Source organism: Theropithecus gelada, chromosome X (assembly GCF_003255815.1).
Source record: "Theropithecus gelada isolate Dixy chromosome X, Tgel_1.0, whole genome shotgun sequence".
NCBI lineage: Eukaryota > Metazoa > Chordata > Mammalia > Primates > Cercopithecidae > Theropithecus > Theropithecus gelada.
In genome coordinates this window covers 5,230,491-5,250,531 of record NC_037689.1, presented here as the reverse complement: position 1 = coordinate 5,250,531, position 20,041 = coordinate 5,230,491, and the positions used below count along the sequence as shown (strand labels likewise).

Below are 20,041 nucleotides of genomic sequence, written 5' to 3'. Positions count from 1 at the left end.
AAGGGGAAGAAAAATAAGAAATGAAAATAAAGTTACTGGAGCTGAAAAAAGACACACATCTTCAAATTCGAAACATCCACAAAAGTGATATACAAAATGAATGGAAAAGCAATATACCAAGATAGAGTCTGATAATCAGAACTCTAAGATAGTTTCCTAAAAGCAACTAGACCTGTGCTAACTGAATACAGCAGCCACTAATCACATGTGGCTGTCTAAATTTAAATTAATTAAATCAAATTAAATTAAAAATTCAGGCCCTCAGTTGCACTAGCCACATTTCAAGTGCTCAATAGTCATATCTGGTTAGTGGTTACTGTATTGGATAATGCAGATACAGAACATTTCCACATTGTAAAAAGTACTAGAGCATTGCAGTGGTCTAGAGTAAAAACAGGTTACCTACAAGTGAATGATAAACAACTGAAATCACTCTCATCAGCAAGGCTAATAAAAGACAATAAAACAATGTATTCTAAATTGAGAAGAAAAAATTCTGATCCTACCATCTGTAGTTAGTCAATCAAGTGTGAAGCAATATAAAGACATTTTTAGACAGGCAAAAGAATACCAAATAGGATCTCCATGCAATATATTTGAAAATATTACTCATAGAAGTATTTTAGGGGAAAAAAGGATTCCACAACACCAGAAACAGTGGCAGCTAAGTATGATCCAGATATAGCAACAGACACTTGAAACAAATAAAAGAATCCATTTGACCTTGACACTTGGGAGAGTCTCCTTCAAGCAACAAAGTTTAAATGACAGAAATAACAGTTCATTTCTTAAGATTCACATCACATTATGTGATATTTATTTATTATTTAAAATAATTTAAAAATTTAAAAGATATTTAAATTATATCAGTGGAATATTATGCAGTTGTTTCAAAAAGTTGAGTAAGATGGAACTATGTGTACTGACATGGATACCCATAAATGAAAAAAATGCAGAATAGCATATATGTAAATAAATATATGTATATAAATATTAACATGTATCTATATATCTATATAAAGATACAATATATCATATATAAAAAGTATATCTTTATAAATATTTGTATATTAATTAAAATCATGTCTGGAAAGATTTGTTAACAGCTGTGTCTATAGGTTTGGGGATGGGGTGGATTTTACTTGTACATAGTACATATATACTATGTACAAGTATATATTATTACTTATATAATAACAAAAATGACAAAAAGATAGTGATAAAGATTTAGAAAGATGTCCATGATCTACTGTAAAATGAAAAAATTAAGTTGCAGACCAGTATGTATACAGCACAGTATTTTTATGAATAAAATGTTCTATGTATGTAAATAGATCTGTATAAGCTTCAGAAAAGTCAAGAAGGATAAGCACCGAATTATTAGTGGTTACTTCTGTGATTTGAAGGGGCAGAAAAGGAAAATTAAAGTTCCCACATTATATAACTCAAAAAATAAGTCAGGTCAGGCACAGTGTCTCACGCCTGTAATCCCAGCACTTTGGAGGCCAAGGCGGGTGGATCACGAGGTCAAGAGTTTGAGACCCGCCTGGCCAACATGGTGAAATCCCGTCTCTACTAATACAATTAGCCAGGCATGGTGGCACGTGTCTGTAATCCCAGCTACTCAGGAGGCTGAGGCAGGAGAATTGCTTGAACCCGGGAGGCAGACCGAGATCGTGCCACTGCACTCCAGCCTAGGAGACAGAGCAAGACTCCGTCTAGGGTTGGAAAAAAAAAAAAAAAAAGAGTCATGGTATTAATGATGATTTTACTTTCTTTTCTTTTTTTGTCAAATTAAATCCCCCCAAACATGATTAAATTAAAAACCGTAACTTTTTTTTTTTTTAAAGAAGGAAACTGATAACAGGCATTTTAAGTGAAAATCTGAAAGTTCTTCCTACCCACTAAAACAATCCATGAGTCAGTTTTCATTCTGTCATTAATACAAATATAGACACTGCTTGCAGGTTCTTAGCTAATTCACCAGAGGGCTCTCTTACCAAAGATAGTTTGTCATCTCTACTGAGAGGTTCTGAACACTGCAGCCTAAGTCATGGCCTTCTTAAATATCTGTGACCTCAGAATCTTGTGACATAGACCATTTCATTTCAAAGGACAGAATTTTAGAAGAGAAGGCATTTCTTTAAAACAATAAGGAATTGGTTAGAAAGAACGATACTTACATGTAAACACAATTCGCTGGGTACAGAAGTTATCACATTCAGGTCCCTTTTGAACACTGATATATTAGCAGGCTGACTTGCAGCCACATTAGACAGAAGCTTAGAGCCTGTCTGTTGGAAATTAGGGGATTGTACAGGGCTATCTTGAATTCCACAGTGACTGATGGCTATGACTTCTGTCACTGGACAGGAGAGGGTATCTTCAGCAGAGGAAGAAAATGGAGAGTCTATGCTTTGGGTATCCTTCTGACTCTCGGGATAGATGCTAGAGATGCTGTGCTCCTGATAGAGCAAGTTTCTTAATTTTTCATCCAGAGTTTTAATTCGGTTGTCTGCAAACTCCAGTTTTGGAGGTCTTTCTCCATCTGATTCCAGGACAGTAGTGGGTTGAAGGGTAGTTGGTTCAAGGCCAGGGGTCTGAGTGGGAATGACTGTCTTTGGAGAACTTGCTTCAGTGTTCACTGTAGTTTCTCCTTCTTGGGAAATACACTCTGCATCCATAGCTGGCTGCTGTACTGATAAGGTTTGAGGCTTTTGATCAAATGCCAGAGTTGTAAGAGAGTTACCAGCAGTCTGAGTTGATTCGCCAGGATGGGACATAAGTGCATCAGCCTGACTGGCAGTTTGGTGACATGGATACACAGGTATGAATATGCTTGCTTGTTTGGTGAGTCCCTCACATTCAGCTCGAACTGCATGAACTGAAGTAGTAGAGTAACTGCAACTATTAGTAACTGGTGCCATTATCTGCCTGTTATCTTCCACTTGATAAAGTATAGCTGGCTGCTTGGTTTCTACGCTAGCACATTCAGAAATCTTACCATCAACCACATCCTTGTGTTCTGATTTGGAGGTGAAAAGTGCACGGTGGCATGGATTATTTTCTATAGTGAGCAGTGTGTCCCGTGGTATCTCCTTATTACTTGTGTTTTTTGGACCTGGAACAATAATAAAGAATGGCTAAGCACGTACTGATAAGTACAAAGCATAGACTAGTGCCCTAAGTCAAAAGGAACAGGAGGAGAAAGAGGCAAATGAGAACCTGTGTGAAAGTACTCTTGTAAATAAGACTCAAAACACACAGAATTCAACCTGGCAAGGAAAATAATATTTTCCTTTTTTCTCATAAATATTAAATAGGAAATGGCTTAAGTTGTATCCTAATATTAATGTCTTCAAAAAAGCTTATGAAAATTCTCATAAGCATAAAATTCCCATGGAAACCAGTTAAAGATATCATATGTATTTTGCATCCCATCCTTTGAGTCTGGACAAAGTGGCAGAGAAGAAAAGCTTACTAGGAAGTGGATATAGGCCAGGAACTGAAGACATGGAATGCTGAAGAGAAGGAGGAGACTGAGTCTCACGGTTTCTTATCGTCTGATTGATACAGAATCGCCACCGACCAACCGGGGATGACTGAGGAGCAGATTCATCTGCAGAAATAATTAGCAAAAAATAATATGCTAAGCGATTTTCAATTTATTTACCTTATTGACTGAAGAAGCCAGGTTAAATAAACAATTTGCCTTGTATCTCCATTTCTAATAGTACTAGAATATATGTAATTGATAAGACCAGCCCTCTCAATACTGACAAAAAGTCTGAAGTACTAAGCACACAATATCTTTAGAGAAGGATTTTAGATTCTACTGAAACAAATATTGCATCAATAGTAATTAGAAACAGGGTACTCTTTGAAAAAACTGACAGCACTTTTCCCATTAAAACCTGTATCTCCTATTCTGTATCCTAATTATGATAGTGCTTACATAAATCTATATATGTATTAAAATTTACAGAAGTGTACACCAAAAGAAAAAGGAGTCAGTTTTACTGTATGACATTTTAAAAAATAAAGTAAAATAAACCCCTACATCTTAACTGCTACTTTGTAAACGTACTCAAATAAGTAATTCTCTTTTAAACTTTACCCAACTTTGTTAGTCAGAAACCTACTCAGATCTTGGCTAACCAGAAAAATAAGATATAGGAGGACTCTGCATTATAACACAGTCAAACTAAATTTCAGGATAATGGTATCTGCTTCTATTACTCCCACACCACCTTTTGCTTCTTTATGTTCCTGTAATTTCTTCAGGGGTGCTCATTTGTCTATGGCTCTTATCCCCCTCCCAGACACTCTTTAATATACCTGAGAAGAATGGAAAGATAAAGTCATCAGAAAAGAAAACAGAAGACCCTAGTTTTCGTTTCTGGAGGTTTATCTGGCATCTGATTTACTAAAAGTTATCAGTGACCAGAGCAAGTAGAAGCACATCATTCATCGTTAGTAGAATAAAATCAAGATATGAATGACTATTGAAACATGAGGCAAACTTAGAAAATGATGACTTTTGTTAAAAAGTTTCTATCCATCTCAAATCAGAAAAAAATAACTAACTACTTAAGTTTCAAACAGTTACGCCATTTAAGGTCATCAGTACTGTGACTGCTTTTCTGGTAACATTACCACCCAACAACTCAAAAATAAATCAATCAGATAAAGAACCAACACTTGAGGAAAAGTCAGGGGATGGATTATTACCTCTCGGCCTTTCAAGGTGTGAGAAAACCTACACTAATAAGTTACCAAATTAATTTATTGGCTAACATCTTTCCCAACGAAGGTGTGTTAAAAGTTTTCAAATGTCTTGCTTCAAAAACCAAATGGTAAATTTTACTAAATATACTTACTGCTGGTTTGAGTAGATGTAGAATTTATCTGTACTTGTTCAGATGACCCTGTCTGAATTAAAAATGAATAGATAAATTAAAATGTTCCTGATTCATATCTGAGAAGATCTGTTTGCTAAACAATTGTTCTCACCTGGCTACTGTTGGAGTCCACAGTAATAGAATCAACTCCAATGGCTCTTTCTGTGGCAGAGTGGACATGAAGGATCTCCTGGGCTTGACCTACAATAGCTCTCAATTCTTCTACAAACTTTTCTTTCTCACTTTCCAGCACAAAGTTATCTTCAACCTGCCCAAAAGTAAAAGTAAGTCTATTCATGAGAGTGAATGTAGTTTATTCAAAGTTATAATATTATATAAATAGTGACTACCATGTAAAGAAAGAAAATTGGGCCAGGCACAGTGGCTAATGCCTGTAATCCCAGTTTGGGAGACCGAAGCGGGCAGATCACGTGAGGTCGGGAGTTCGAGACCAGCCTGACCAACATGGAGAAACCCTGTCTCTATTAAAAATACAAAATTAGCCAGGAACGGTGGCTCATGCCTGTAATCCCAGCACTCTGGGAGGCTGAGGCGGGTGGATCACCTGAAGTCAGGAGTTCGAGACCAGCCTGGCCAACATGGTGAAACCCTGTTTCTACTAAAAATACAAAATTAACCGGCTGGGGTGGCGGGTGCCTGTAATCCCGGCTACTTGGGAGGCTGAGGCAGGATAATTGCTTGAGCCCGGGAGGCGGAAGTTACGGTGAGCTGACATCGCGCCATTGCACTACAGCCTGGGCAACAAGAGCAAAACTCTGTCTCAAAAAAAAAAAAAAAAAAAAAGAAAAAGGAAAAAAAAAAAGAAGAAGAAAATTAAAATTAAGTATCTAAATCCAAGTGTAACAATAGAATTCACAAAGACCAGCAACAAATGCCAAAGAATACATTAAATAATTCTATTTGAGACTACCAACATTTCTCAGATTGGCACTACCTACCAGAGAAGGAACCAGCATTTAAAAAAATATGTCATTCTATAAATTGGTTATTTGAAGAATATAACTGAGGCAATGTTTAAAACTAAGATGTCCAAACCCAAAAGCTTTTAAATCACAAACCACAAATGAAACATCTTCAAAGAAAATAAAGAATAGCTTGGAAGGCTGGGCACGGTGGCTCATGCCTATAATCCCAGCACTTTGGGAGGCCGAGGTGAGTGGATCACCTGAGGTCAGGAGTTCGAGACCAGCCTGGTCAACATGGTAAAATCTCGTCTCTGTTAAAAATACAAAAATTAGCCGGGCGTGGTGGCTCAAGCCTATAATCCCAGCACTTTGGGAGGCCAAGATGGGCGGATCACGAGGTCAGGAGATCAAGACCATCCTGGCTAACACGGTGAAACCCCATCTCTACTAAAAAGAATACAAAACTAGCCAGGCGAGGTGGCGGGCGCCTGTAGTCCCAGCTACTCGGGAGGCTGAGGCAGGAGAATGGCGTGAACCCGGGAGGCGGAGCTTGCAGTGAGCCGAGATCATGCCACTGCACTCCAGCCTGGGCGACAGAGCGAGACTCCGTCTCAAAAAAANGAAAAAAAAAAAAAAAAAAAAAAATACAAAAATTAGCCAGGTGTGGTGGCATGCGCCTGTAATCCCAGCTACTTGGGAGGCTGAGACAGGAGAATCGCTTGATCCCAGGAGGCGGAGGTTGCAGTGAGCCAATATCATGCCATTGCACTCCAGCCTGGGCAACAGAGGGAGACTCTGTCTCAAAAAAAAAAAAAAAACAAAAAAACAAAAATAGCTCGGAAGACCACTAATTAGGTTAAACATTCCTGAAAAGAATGAAAGAAGAGACAGTTCAGAAAATATTACGTTAAACAAGAACAGAACTGATGAAATAATTGACTTTTAAAATGTTTAATTCTGCTTGGCTAGAAATGCATATACAAAGAAAGCTGGCAGAAACAAAAAGCATTATATGAACTCTTCCTGCCATTCTAGCCCTATCCCCATCACAAAAGGGGAACATGCAAAAGTAACCTAGAAAATAATATAAAATAAATAAAATGAAGGGGGAAGAAATACTAACTTAAGCCTAAAAATTCAAAGAAAATATTAAAAACTAAATGAAACAATAACATACAAGATGTTAGATCAGTGGCTAACACATTAGAATTACAAGGGGAGGCCAACCTGGCTAATACTGTGAAACCCCATCTCTACTAAAAATACAAAAAATTAGCCAGGTGTGGTGGCGGGCACCCGTAGTCCCAGCTACTTGGGAGGCTGAAGAAGGAGAATGGCGTGAACCTGGGAGGCGGAGCTTGCAGTGAGCCGAGATCGCACCACTGCACTCCAGACTGGGAGAGAGAGCGAGACCCCATTTCAAAAAAAAAAAAAAAAGAATTACAAGGGGAGGGATACCCCATTTACCTTTACATCATTCTTACACATTGTATACCTACATCAAAATATCTCATATACCTCATAAATATATAAACTTTCTATGTACCCACAAAAATTTAAAAAAAAAACAGAAAAAAAAAAGAATTACCTGGGAGTTTAGCTTTTTCAAAGCCTGTTATCAAAAATAAAGATAATGTGGAGGGGGGGGACAGAGCAAGATGGCCAAACAGGATCAGCTCCAGTCTCCAGCTCCCAGCGCGAGCGACACAGAAGACAGGTGATTTCTGCATTATCAACTGAGGTACTGGGTTCATCTCACTGGGGAGTGCCGGACAGTCGGTGCTGGTCAGCTGTTGCAGCCCGACCAGCAAGAGCTGAAGCAGGGTGAGGCATCGCCTCACCTGGGAAGCGCAAGGGGGAAGGGAATCCCTTTTCCTAGCCAGGGGAACAGAGACACACAACACCTGGAAAATCGGGTAACTCCCACCCCAGTACTGCACTTTAAGCAAACGGGCACACCAGAAGATTATATCCCACACCTGGCCGGGAGGGTCCCACGCCCACGGAACCTTCCTCATTGCTAGCCCAGCAGTCTGCGATCTAACCGCAAGGCAGCAGTGAGGCTGGGGGAGGGGCGCCCGCCATTGCTGAAGCTTAAGTAGGTAAACAAAGCCCTGGGAAGATCAAACTGGGTGGAGCTCAAGGAGGCCTGCCAGTCTCTGTAGACTCCACCTCTGGGGACAGGGCGCAGCTAAACAACAACAACAACAACAACAAAAAGCAGCAGAAACCTCTGCAGACGCAAGCAACTCTGTCTGACAGCTTTGAAGATAGCAGTGGATCTCCCAACACGGAGGTTGAGATCTGAGAACGGACAGACTGCCTGCTCAAGTGGGTCCCTGACCCCTGAGTAGCCTAACTGGGAGACATCCTACACTAGGGGCAGACCGACACCCCACAGCTCACACGGTGGAGTACACCCCTCAGAGGAAGCTTCCAAAGCAAGAATCAGACAGGTACACTCGCTGTTCAGCAGTATTCTATCTTCTGCAGCCTCTGCTGCTGACACCCAGGTAAACGGGGTCTGGAGTGGACCTCAAGCAATCTCCAACAGACCTACAGCTGAGAGTCCTGACTGTTAGAAGGAAAACTAACAAACAGGAAGGACACCCACACCAAAACCCCATCAGTACATCACCATCATCAAAGACCAGAGGCAGATAAAACCACAAAGATGGGGAAAAAGCAGGGCAGAAAAGCTGGAAATTCAAAAAATAAGAGCGCATCTTCCCCCTCCAAAGGAACGCAGCTCATCGCCAGCAACGGATCAAAGCTGGACGGAGAATGACTTTGACGAGATGAGAGAAGAAGGCTTCAGTCCATCAAACTTCTCAGAGCTAAAGGAGGAATTACGTACCCAGCGCAAAGAAACTAAAAAGCTTGAAAAAAGAGTGGAAGAATTGATAACCAGAATAATTAATGCAGAGAAGGCCATAAATGAACGGGCAGAGACGAAAACCATGACACGAGAAATAAGTGACAAATGCACAAGCTTCAGTAACCGACTCGATCAACTGGAAGAAAGAGTATCAGCGATTGAGGATCAAATGAATGAAGTGAAGTGAGAAGAGAAATCTAAAGAAAAAAGAAGAAAAAGAAATGAACAAAGCCTGCAAGAAGTATGGGATTATGTAAAAAGACCAAATCTACGTCTGATTGGGGTGCCTGAAAGTGAGGGGGAAAATGGAACCAAGTTGGAAAACACTCTTCAGGATATCATCCAGGAGAACTTCCCCAACCTAGTAGGGCAGGCCAACATTCAAATTCAGGAAATACAGAGAACGCCACAAAGATACTCCTCGAGAAGAGCAACTGCAAGACACATAATTGCCAGATTCACCAAAGTTGAAATGAAGGAAAAAATCTTAAGGGCAGCCAGAGAGAAAGGTCGGGTTACCCACAAAGGGAAGCCCATCAGACTAACAGCAGATCTCTCGGCAGAAACTCTACAAGCCAGAAGAGAGTGGGGGCCAATATTCAACATTCTTAAAGAAAAGAATTTTAAACCCAGAATTTCATATCCAGCCAAACTAAGTTTCATAAGTGAAGGAGAAATAAAATCCTTTACAGATAAGCAAATGCTTAGAGATTTTGTCACCACTAGGCCTGCCTTACAAGAGACCCTGAAGGAAGCACTAAACATGGAAAGGAACAACCAGTACCAGCCATTGCAAAAACATGCCAAAATGTAATGACCATAGAGGCTGGGAAGAAACTGCATCAACTAACGAGCAAAATAACCAGTTAATATCATAATGGCAGGATCAAGTTCACACATAACAATATTAACCTTAAATGTAAATGGACTAAATGCTCCAATTAAAAGACACAGACTGGCAAACTGGATAAAGAGTCAAGATCCATCAGTCTGCTGTATTCAGGAGACCCATCTCACATGCAGAGACATACATAGGCTCAAAATAAAGGGATGGAGGAAGATCTACCAAGCAAATGGAGAACAAAAAAAAGCAGGGGTTGCAATACTAGTCTCTGATAAAACAGACTTTAAACCATCAAAGATCAAAAGAGACAAAGAAGGCCATTACATAATGGTAAAGGGATCAATTCAACAGGAAGAGCTAACTATCCTAAATATATATGCACCCAATACAGGAGCACCCAGATTCATAAAGCAAGTACTTAGAGACTTACAAAGAGACTTAGACTCCCATACAATAATAATGGGAGACTTCAACACCCCACTGTCAACATTAGACAGATCAACGAGACAGAAAGTTAACAAGGATATCCAGGAATTGAACTCATCTCTGCAGCAAGCAGACCTAATAGACATCTACAGAACTCTCCACCCCAAATCAACAGAATATACATTCTTCTCAGCACCACATCACACTTATTCCAAAATTGACCACATAATTGGAAGTAAAGCACTCCTCAGCAAATGTACAAGAACAGAAATTATAACAAACTGTCTCTCAGACCACAGTGCAATCAAACTAGAACTCAGGATTAAGAAACTCAATCAAAACCGCTCAACTACATGGAAACTGAATAACCTGCTCCTGAATGACTACTGGGTACACAACGAAATGAAGGCAGAAATAAAGATGTTCTTTGAAACCAACGAGAACAAAGATACAACATACCAGAATCTCTGGGACACATTTAAAGCAGTGTGTAGAGGGAAATTGATAGCACTAAATGCCCACAAGAGAAAGCGGGAAAGATCTAAAATTGACACTCTAACATCACAATTAAAAGAACTAGAGAAGCAAGAGCAAACACATTCAAAAGCTAGCAAAAGGCAAGAAATAACTAAGATCAGAGCAGAAGTGAAGGAGATAGAGACACAAAAAACCCTCCAAAAAATCAATGAATCCAGGAGTTGGTTTTTTGAAAAGATCAACAAAATTGACAGACCGCTAGCAAGACTAATAAAGAAGAAAAGAGAGAAGAATCAAATCGACGCAATAAAAAATGATAAAGGGGATATCACCACTGACCCCTCAGAAATATAAACTACCATCAGAGAATACTATAAACACCTCTACGCAAATAAACTAGAAAATCTAGAAGAAATGGATAATTTCCTGGACACTTACACTCTCCCAAGACTAAACCAGGAAGAAGCTGAATCCCTGAATAGACCAATAGCAGGCTCTGAAATTGAGGCAATAATTAATACCCTACCAACCAAAAAAAGTCCAGGACCAGATGGATTCACAGCTGAATTCTACCAGAGGTACAAGGAGGAGCTGGTACCATTCCTTCTGAAACTATTCCAATCAATAGAAAAAGAGGGAATCCTCCCTAACTCATTTTATGAGGCCAACATCATCCTGATACCAAAGCCTGGCAGAGACACAACACAAAAAGAGAATTTTAGACCAATATCCCTGATGAACATCGATGCAAAAATCCTCAATAAAATACTGGCAAACTGGATCCAGCAGCACATCAAAAAGCTTATCCACCATGATCAAGTTGGCTTCATCCCTGGGATGCAAGGCTGGTTCAACATATGCAAATCAATAAACATAATCCAGCATATAAACAGAACCAAAGACAAGAACCACATGATTATCTCAATAGATGCAGAAAAGGCCTTTGACAAAATTCAACAGTCCTTCATGCTAAAAACTCTCAATAAATTCGGTATTGATGGAACGTATCTCAAAATCATAAGAGCTATTTATGACAAACCCACAGCCAATATCATACTGAATGGGCAAAAACTGGAAAAATTCCCTTTGAAAACTGGCACAAGACAGGGATGCCCTCTCTCACCACTCCTATTCAACATAGTGTTGGAAGTTCTGGCTAGGGCAATCAGGCAAGAGAAAGAAATCAAGGGTATTCAGTTAGGAAAAGAAGAAGTCAAATTGTCCCTCTTTGCAGATGACATGATTGTATATTTAGAAAACCCCATTGTCTCAGCCCAAATCTCCTTAAGCTGATAAGAAACTTCAGCACAGTCTCAGGATACAAAATTAATGTGCAAAAATCACAAGCATTCTTATACACCAGTAACAGACAGACAGAGAGCCAAATCATGAATGAACTTCCATTCACAATTGCTTCAAAGAGAATCAAATACCTAGGAATCCAACTTACAAGGGATGTCAAGGACCTCTTCAAGGAGAACTACAAACCACTGCTCAGTGAAATAAAAAAGGACACAAACAAATGGAAGAACATACCATGCTCATGGATAGGAAGAAACAATATCGTAAAAATGGCCATACTGCCCAAGGTTATTTATAGATTCAATGCCATCCCCATCAAGCTACCAATGAGTTTCTTCACCGAATTGGAAAAAACTGTTTTAAAGTTCATATGGAACCAAAAAAGAGCCCGCATCTCCAAGACAATCCTAAGTCAAAAGAACAAAGCTGGAGGCATCACGCTACCTGACTTCAAACTATACTACAAGGCTACAGTAACCAAAACAGCATGGTACTGGTACCAAAACAGAGATATAGACCAATGGAACAGAACAGAGTCCTCAGAAATAATACCACACATCTACAGCCATCTGATCTTTGATAAACCTGAGAGAAACAAGAAATGGGGAAAGGATTCCCTATTTAATAAATGGTGCTGGGAAAATTGGCTAGCCATAAGTAGAAAGCTGAAACTGGATCCTTTCCTTACTCCTTATACGAAAATTAATTCAAGATGGATTAGAGACTTAAATGTTAGACCTAATACCATAAAAACCCTGGAAGAAAACCTAGGTAATACCATTCAGGACATAGGCATGGGCAAAGACTTCATGTCTAAAACACCAAAAGCAACGGCAACAAAAGCCAAAATTGACAAATGGGACCTAATTAAACTAAAGAGCTTCTGCACAGCAAAAGAAACTACCATCAGAGTGAACAGGCAACCTACAGAATGGGAGAAAATTTTTGCAATCTACTCATCAGACAAAGGGTTAATATCCAGAACCTACAAAGAACTCAAACAAATTTACAAGAAAAAAACAAACAACCCCATCAAAAAGTGGGCAAAGGATATGAACAGACATTTCTCAAAAGAGGACATTCATACAGCCAACAGACACATGAAAAAATGCTCATCATCACTGGCCATCAGAGAAATGCAAATCAAAACCACAATGAGATACCATCTCACACCAGTTAGAATGGCAATCATTAAAAAGTCAGGAAACAATAAGTGCTGGAGAGGATGTGGAGAAATAGGAACACTTTTACACTGTTGGTGGGATTGTAAACTAGTTCAACCATTATGGAAAACAGTATGGCGATTCCTCAAGGATCTAGAACTAGAAGTACCATATGACCCAGCCATCCCATTACTGGGTATATACCCAAAGGATTATAAATCATGCTGCTTTAGAGACACATGCACACGTATGTTTATTGCGGCACTATTCACAATAGCAAAGACTTGGAATCAACCCAAATGTCCATCAGTGACAGACTGGATTAAGAAAATGTGGCACATATACACCATGGAATACTATGCAGCCATAAAAAAGGATGAGTTTGTGTCCTTTGTAGGGACATGGATGCAGCTGGAAACCATCATTCTCAGCAAACTATCACAAGAACAGAAAACCAAACACTGCATGTTCTCACTCATAGGTGGAAACTGAACAATGAGATCACTTGGACTCGGGAAGGGGAACATCACACACCAGGGCCTATCATGGGGATGGGGGAGGGGTGAGGGACTGCATTGGGAGTTATACCTGATGTAAATGACAAGTTGATGGGTGCTGACGAGTTGATGGGTGCAGCACACCAACATGGCACAAGTATACATATGTAACAAACCTGCACATTATGCACATGTACCCTAGAACTTAAAGTATAATTAAAAAAAAAAAAGATAATAAAAGATAACTTTTTTTTGGGACAGGGTCTTGCTCTGCTGCCCAGGCTGGAATGCAGTGACATGATCATAGCTCACTACAGCCTCAATCCCCTGGGCTCAAGCAATCCTCCCCACTCAGCCTCCCAAAGTGCTGGGATTACAAGTGTGGCCACCGCATGTGGCATTTTAAATTTTTTGTAAAGACAAGGTCTCACTCACTACATTGCCTAGGCTGTTCTTGAACTCCTGGGCTCAAGTGATCCTCCTGCCTAGGCCTCCCAAAGTGCTGGGATTACAGGCATGAGCCACTGTGCCCAGCAAAAAATAAACTGAAAAAAAAAAAAAATTACCTGGGGAGCTTTACAAACTATTGATGCTTGGGCCTCACCTGCAAATATTCTGATTTAATCAAGGGACCAGGCAATACAATTGTTTTTAAAAAGCTTGTCAAGTGATTTTCACATGCACTCAGAGATAAGAACCATTTATCTATATTATCTCTAAATGAAACCTCCGCATATTTTCCAGATAAATATACTGAAACCGGAGGAGATGCAGTGATTTACACTTGATGATAACCCAATTTAGATCTGTACAAACTTTTAAAACTAATCGTACTCTTTAAAAAATGATGGCTCAAAATAAATGGAGACAGAATTATAGGGGAAAAAAGACAGAATGCTGAAGGGAAGATAATTTAGTCTTACTATACTTACCATATAGTCTGCAATATCCTCTGGCGCATCACCATCAACATCAAACTTGAAGGTGACCATCTTGTTGTTGTGTGTCTCCAGCTGACACTCTACCATGTTATCTCCAGAGGTTGACACCTGAGTACAAACATTTCACTGGTTTAAGAGTCAGTCACTGTCTTTTCTTTGCAAATTGTGCAGGGCACATCTACACTAGTTCACATACAATATATGTGGAAAATGGCTTAAATAGTTCAGAATCTAAAAAGACTATGTTTTCCCTTGGTGGAATACCATGTAAACAGCCATTCTATGACTAATCTAACAGGTTCAAGTTACTCAGTAAAAAATAAGTTATAAATGTGATCCTGTGGTAAAGAAAACAATACAACTTTTATAAGAAAGCAAAAAAAAGTTATAATAGTCACTAGAGCTATCTGCAATGCAAAGATTTAAATTTAATAATTCATTTCCAAAATTCTCTTAATCTATAAATTGACTAAGCAAAAGAAGAGGCACTGCGAATGGAAATGTAAACTGGATCAATCTTTATGGACAGCAATCTAGTAACATATATCTTGAAATTTTAAAAATCTTCATATTTTGACCCATGAGTCCGACTCCTATGGATCTAATAAGGAAATAATCAGGGATAGATACAAAGATTTATATTCAAGGATTTTGTTGCAAAGATATACAGACAGCCAAAAAGAGTAAAAGACAGCAAGTTAGAAAAAGGACAGACTGGGAAAAAGATGGAAAGAAAGAACATAAACCAAGAACATAGGGAATGATTAAGTTATTTCTCTGTATAAGCAGCTATTTAATATAGCCATTTAAAATGTCATGTTATCGAAAAATTAACGATACAGAAAAGCATACATGATATATTAGGTTTTTAAAAATAGAGGATATAAAATTATATATAGGTTGAAGCAGTCAACTGAAATGTACATCATATTGGTTAGAGATATGGGCTTTAAAGTCTGATTTAGGTTCAGATCTGACATTATCACTTGCTAGTTGAGTGATCTTAGGCAAATTACTTTGCTCCTCTGATTTTTTTTGTTTTTTTTTCAGATGGAGTTTTGTTCTTGTTGTCCAGGCTGGAGTGCAATGGCACAATCTCGGTTCACCGCAACATCCTGTCTCAGCCTCCCGAGTAGCTGGGATTACAGGCATGCACCACCATGCCCAGCTAATTTTTGTATTTTTAATAGAGATGGGATTTTATCATATTGGTCAGGCTGGTCTCAAACTCCTGGCCTCAGATGATCCACCGGCCTCGGCCTCCCAAAGTGCTGGGATTACAGGAGTGAGCCACTGTGCCCGGCCCACTCCTCTGATCTTTAGTATCTTCATTTGTAAAGATGAGTATACACTACGACCTATCATACAGGGTTATTGAAGGATTAAATGATAAAATGCATGGATAACATTTAGGGTGCCTACCACAAAAGAACTCAGTAGATTTTTGCTGCGATTACTAGTACTATTACAACCTTAATAATGTAAAACACTACATGTACATACAGGAAAAAGAGAGAAAAACAAACTAAAACATTAATAGGAGCTATCTCTGAATGGTGGTTACAAGTGGATTTTATTTTCTTTCTTATATTTCCTAAGTTTAACAATGAACACATAATACTCGTATTGGAAAGTCTGTAATGGAGAGAAGGTTAGTTTAGAGAGGGTTTCACAATATTCTACAACTCACTTCTGTAGCACTGCCCCTCTCTGACCCTCCAGACCTCTATATGTACTCTTAACCAAACCATATTTACAAACTGACCTGAAGGACGGTAAGCTGAAATTTAGTCCCCTTCTCTGGTCGGGGACAGGAAGCTCTTCTCTGTTTGATCCGATCCTGTTTGCCATTTCCACTTGGGTTATCAGGGCTACTGATGTTTTCCTTCATAGTTGCCACATCTTGATTCAAGCTAGCAATATTTTTAAAAAAGTAACTCATTCCAGTCTTGACAGTAAAATTCTAAGAAAAACTCCCAATTATAAAACCATAAATAATGAGTTTAAGAAAAATTAATAAATACTACAATCTTTTTAAAAGTTATGACTGCACAACTCTGTGAATATACTAAAAGCCATTAAATCACGCACTTTAAATGGTGTATGATTTATATTTCAATAAAGCTTTTTCAAAAAGCTGAAAAATTAAGATCACACTGTATTTATTTAGCAAACATCTCACAGTGATGAGAATGAAAGAAAAACACTGCCAGTGATAGACCTCTGTGAAACCTTTTATCATGGGGTGCTCTTGATCGGTTTTATCTTGTTTGTTTAGGGGTTACTTTATTTATATCTTCAAATAAAACTTCTAAAACCAAAACAAATTATCACTCAAAATATACCTGTTTATGTAATGAACTCAACAGGGTAGACCAGGTATGGGAGACAAGAATAGTGTTCTGCAGGAGGCAGAACAAGAAATGAAAATGAATGATGTAAAAAGAGCTCAACATTATTCATTCTAATTAGTTACATTTTACAGGTCTACATCAATATTATTATGAAAGGGGAGGCTACCTTTTAGTTTATCTGTGTCAAAGGCATTTTTCAGGTTTTTCTTTAAACTCAAACATATTTCAATAAAAAAATTTCAATAAACACATTTGGAATTTAAATTACAAGCTCTAAGTTTCAGATATCTTTTTGAAACAGGTATCTTTCAAATAAATTTAAGCAAGTTATTTCTCCTAAAAACAACTCATGAAGCATCTATATATAAATGTACAAGAAGAGATAAAAATAACTCCTAAATGTTTTATGTCCATATGACAAAGAATTTGCATAAATATAAGTAGTGGAAGAAGATACATTAATACTGCCCTTAAGAGATTTTTAAATACACAGAGAAATGGCAGTAACAAGTAATCAGAGGATAAAAGGAATATAATTTTAGCCAATGGACTATATCATTCACTTTCCAAAGTTACTTAACACACCAGTTTAGGGTTTGGGACAAGATGGCAGAAACTCAACTTTCCCTGCTCCTCCCCTCTAAGTACAGCTAAAAGTTCTAGAAATAATGTAGTGGACAATGACAGGAGGGCACAGAAGAGTGAAAAGATGAAAGTGGACTGGCTAGGGACCCCCAGGACTTGAGGAATATCATAGCAACTTGGTATCTTCCAATTACCCACCCAGTGAATAAAGGCAGTACAGGCAGTGTCTCCCAATTCCCAGTCCAGAGGCAAAGGCAGCCCAAGCCCAGTGTCTCCTGATCCCCAACCCAGCAACAGAAGCGGACTTAAGTAGGCCCTGTCCTTCCCCAGTGGCACTGGTAGGGGCCCCACCAGTAAGTAGAGCATAGCCTGTAGAGCAGACCTGGGGGAGCAGGCCTAGGGAAGCACTCTCCACCTCTTGGCCCAGCAGTGGGGGCCAGGGGGTCCAGGTGAACAAAACAAACCAGAATAGCAGCACTGTAAGGATTTTGAAAACTAAATTGTCATCAGAATCATGGCCCACAAAAGCAGGCCAGAACCTATGCATCTAAACAAGAGTGACTGCTTGCTAACATAGAAAATTTCAATAGGCCGGGCATGATGGCTCATGCCTGTAATCCCAACACTTTGAGAGGCTGAGGTGGGCAGATCACCTGAGGTCAGGAGTTTGAGACCAGCCTGGCCAACATGGCGAAACCCTGTCTCTACTAAAATAAGTTAGCTGGGCATGGTGGCATGTGCCTGTAATCCCAGCTACTCAGGAGGCTGAGGTAGGAGAATCGCTTGAACCCGGGAGGCGGAGGCTGCAGTGAGCCAAGATCACTCCACTGCATTCCAGCCTGGGCAACAGAGTAAGACTCCATCTCAAAAAAAAAAAAAAAAAGACTTAAATAGGATCTACAGTCACCTGACATAATATCCAAATGCCCAGGAGACAAATGAAAATAAACTCCTTTGTCATACTCCCAAAACTAGAAAAATTACAACTTGAATGCAAAAAGGTAATCAACAGATGCCAACACCAAGATGAGTCAGTTATTGAAATCATCTAACAAGAATACGATGAGGCCAGGCACTGTGGCGCACGCCTATAATCCCAGCACTCGGGAGGCCGAGGCGGGTGGATCATTTGAGGTCAGGAGTTCGAGACCAGCCTGGCCAACATGGTGAAACCCCATATCTACTAAAAATACAAAAATTAGCCAGGCGTGGTGGTGGGAGCCTGTAATCCCAGCTACTTGGGAGGCTGAGGCACAAGAATCACTGGAACCCAGGAGGTGGAGGTTGCAGTGAGCCGAAATCTTGCCACTGCACTCCAGCCTGGGCAATAGAGTGAGACTCCATCTCAAAAAAAAAAAAAAAAAAAAAAGAATAAGATGAATCAGATATTAGAATTATCTAACAAGAATTTTATTTATTTATTTAGACAGAGTCTCACTTTGTCACCCGGGTTGGAGTACAGTGGTGTAATGTTAGCTCACTGCAACCTCTGCCTCCTGGATTCAAGCAATCCCCCAGCCCCAGCCTCCCAAGTAGCTGGGATTACAGGCGTGCACCACCATACCTGGCTAAATTTTGTATTTTTAGTAGAGACAGGGTTTCACCATGTTGGCTGGGCTGGTCTTGAACTCCTGACCTCAAGTGATCTGCCTGTCTTGGCCTCCCAAAGTGCTAGGATTACAGGTGTGAGCCATTGTACCCGGACTCTGACAAGAATTTTAAAGCAGCTATCATCAAAATGCTTCAATAAGCAATCACGAATAATCTTGAGGCAAATGAAAAAACCAAAATCTTTTTTTTTTTTTTTTTTTTTTTTTTGAGACGGAGTCTCGCTCTGTTGCCCAGGCTGGAGTGCAGTGGCGCGATCTCGGCTCACTGCAAGCTCCGCCTCCCGGGCTTACGCCATTCTCCTGCCTCAGCCTCCCAAGTAGCTGGGACCACAGGCGCCCGCCACCTCGCCCGGCTAGTTTTTTTGTAATTTTTAGTAGAGACGGGGTTTCACCGTGTTCGCCAGGATGGTCTCGATCTCCTGACCTTGTGATCCGCCCGTCTCGGCCTCCCAAAGTGCTGGGATTACAGGCTTGAGCCACCGCGCCCGGCCGAAAAAACCAAAATCTTATAAAAGAAATAGAAGATTTTAAGAAGAACCACATAGAAAGTATAGCACTAAACAATCACAGAAAAAAAAAAAAAACCTCACTAAATAGGCATAATGGTAGAATGAATAGGACAAAGGAAACAATCAATGAACTTGAAGATAGAACAATAAAAACTATCCAATCTATATTTTATACAGAAAAATACTAGTTTTCAAGTACTAAATAGTAATACAATTAAATATCTAGTTGTAATTTATTTCTTTAGATTAGCTAGAATTCTACTCTAAACTCTATTGTTTCTTCCTTCCTTAACCCTTTACCAGCTTTTCCTAGAACAGAAGGGTATAAATAAACACAATAAGAAAATGAACAATTAATTTCACAATCCATATGATCCCTACTAACATAAAAAAGCAAAAAACAAATCTAGTAATATTTTTATTAAACATCTTTATTAAACATTCACACAAGTACAAGAATACAGAAGCTTCTCTAGTCAGGATGCACTAAGCACCTAATGAGTACACAAACTTCAGCATATCCTCATTGTTCTCATGGTACTAATTTGAAGATACTTACCTTCGAACTAAATCTGGTTTTAGAAGAGCTGCTTGTTCAACTCCAACTGGTTGGGATACAGGCTGTAAA

At 39.4% G+C, this 20,041-nt stretch overlaps 1 protein-coding gene across 2 annotated transcripts in view; it reads right to left on the bottom strand.

Moving 5' to 3' along the window:
* WNK3 (WNK lysine deficient protein kinase 3) overlaps nucleotides 1-20,041 on the bottom strand; it is a 170,460-nt gene that overhangs the window by 52,842 nt on the left and 97,577 nt on the right. For both annotated transcript variants that reach the window (XM_025372570.1, XM_025372571.1), the window contains exons 11-17: nucleotides 19,973-20,034; nucleotides 16,121-16,268; nucleotides 14,347-14,463; nucleotides 5,014-5,169; nucleotides 4,881-4,932; nucleotides 3,482-3,619; nucleotides 2,184-3,121 (exon numbers count right to left, since the gene is read on the bottom strand). In XM_025372570.1, the coding sequence (XP_025228355.1) occupies nucleotides 2,184-3,121; nucleotides 3,482-3,619; nucleotides 4,881-4,932; nucleotides 5,014-5,169; nucleotides 14,347-14,463; nucleotides 16,121-16,268; nucleotides 19,973-20,034 (1,611 nt within the window). The remainder of the gene's footprint in view (nucleotides 1-2,183; nucleotides 3,122-3,481; nucleotides 3,620-4,880; nucleotides 4,933-5,013; nucleotides 5,170-14,346; nucleotides 14,464-16,120; nucleotides 16,269-19,972; nucleotides 20,035-20,041) is intronic.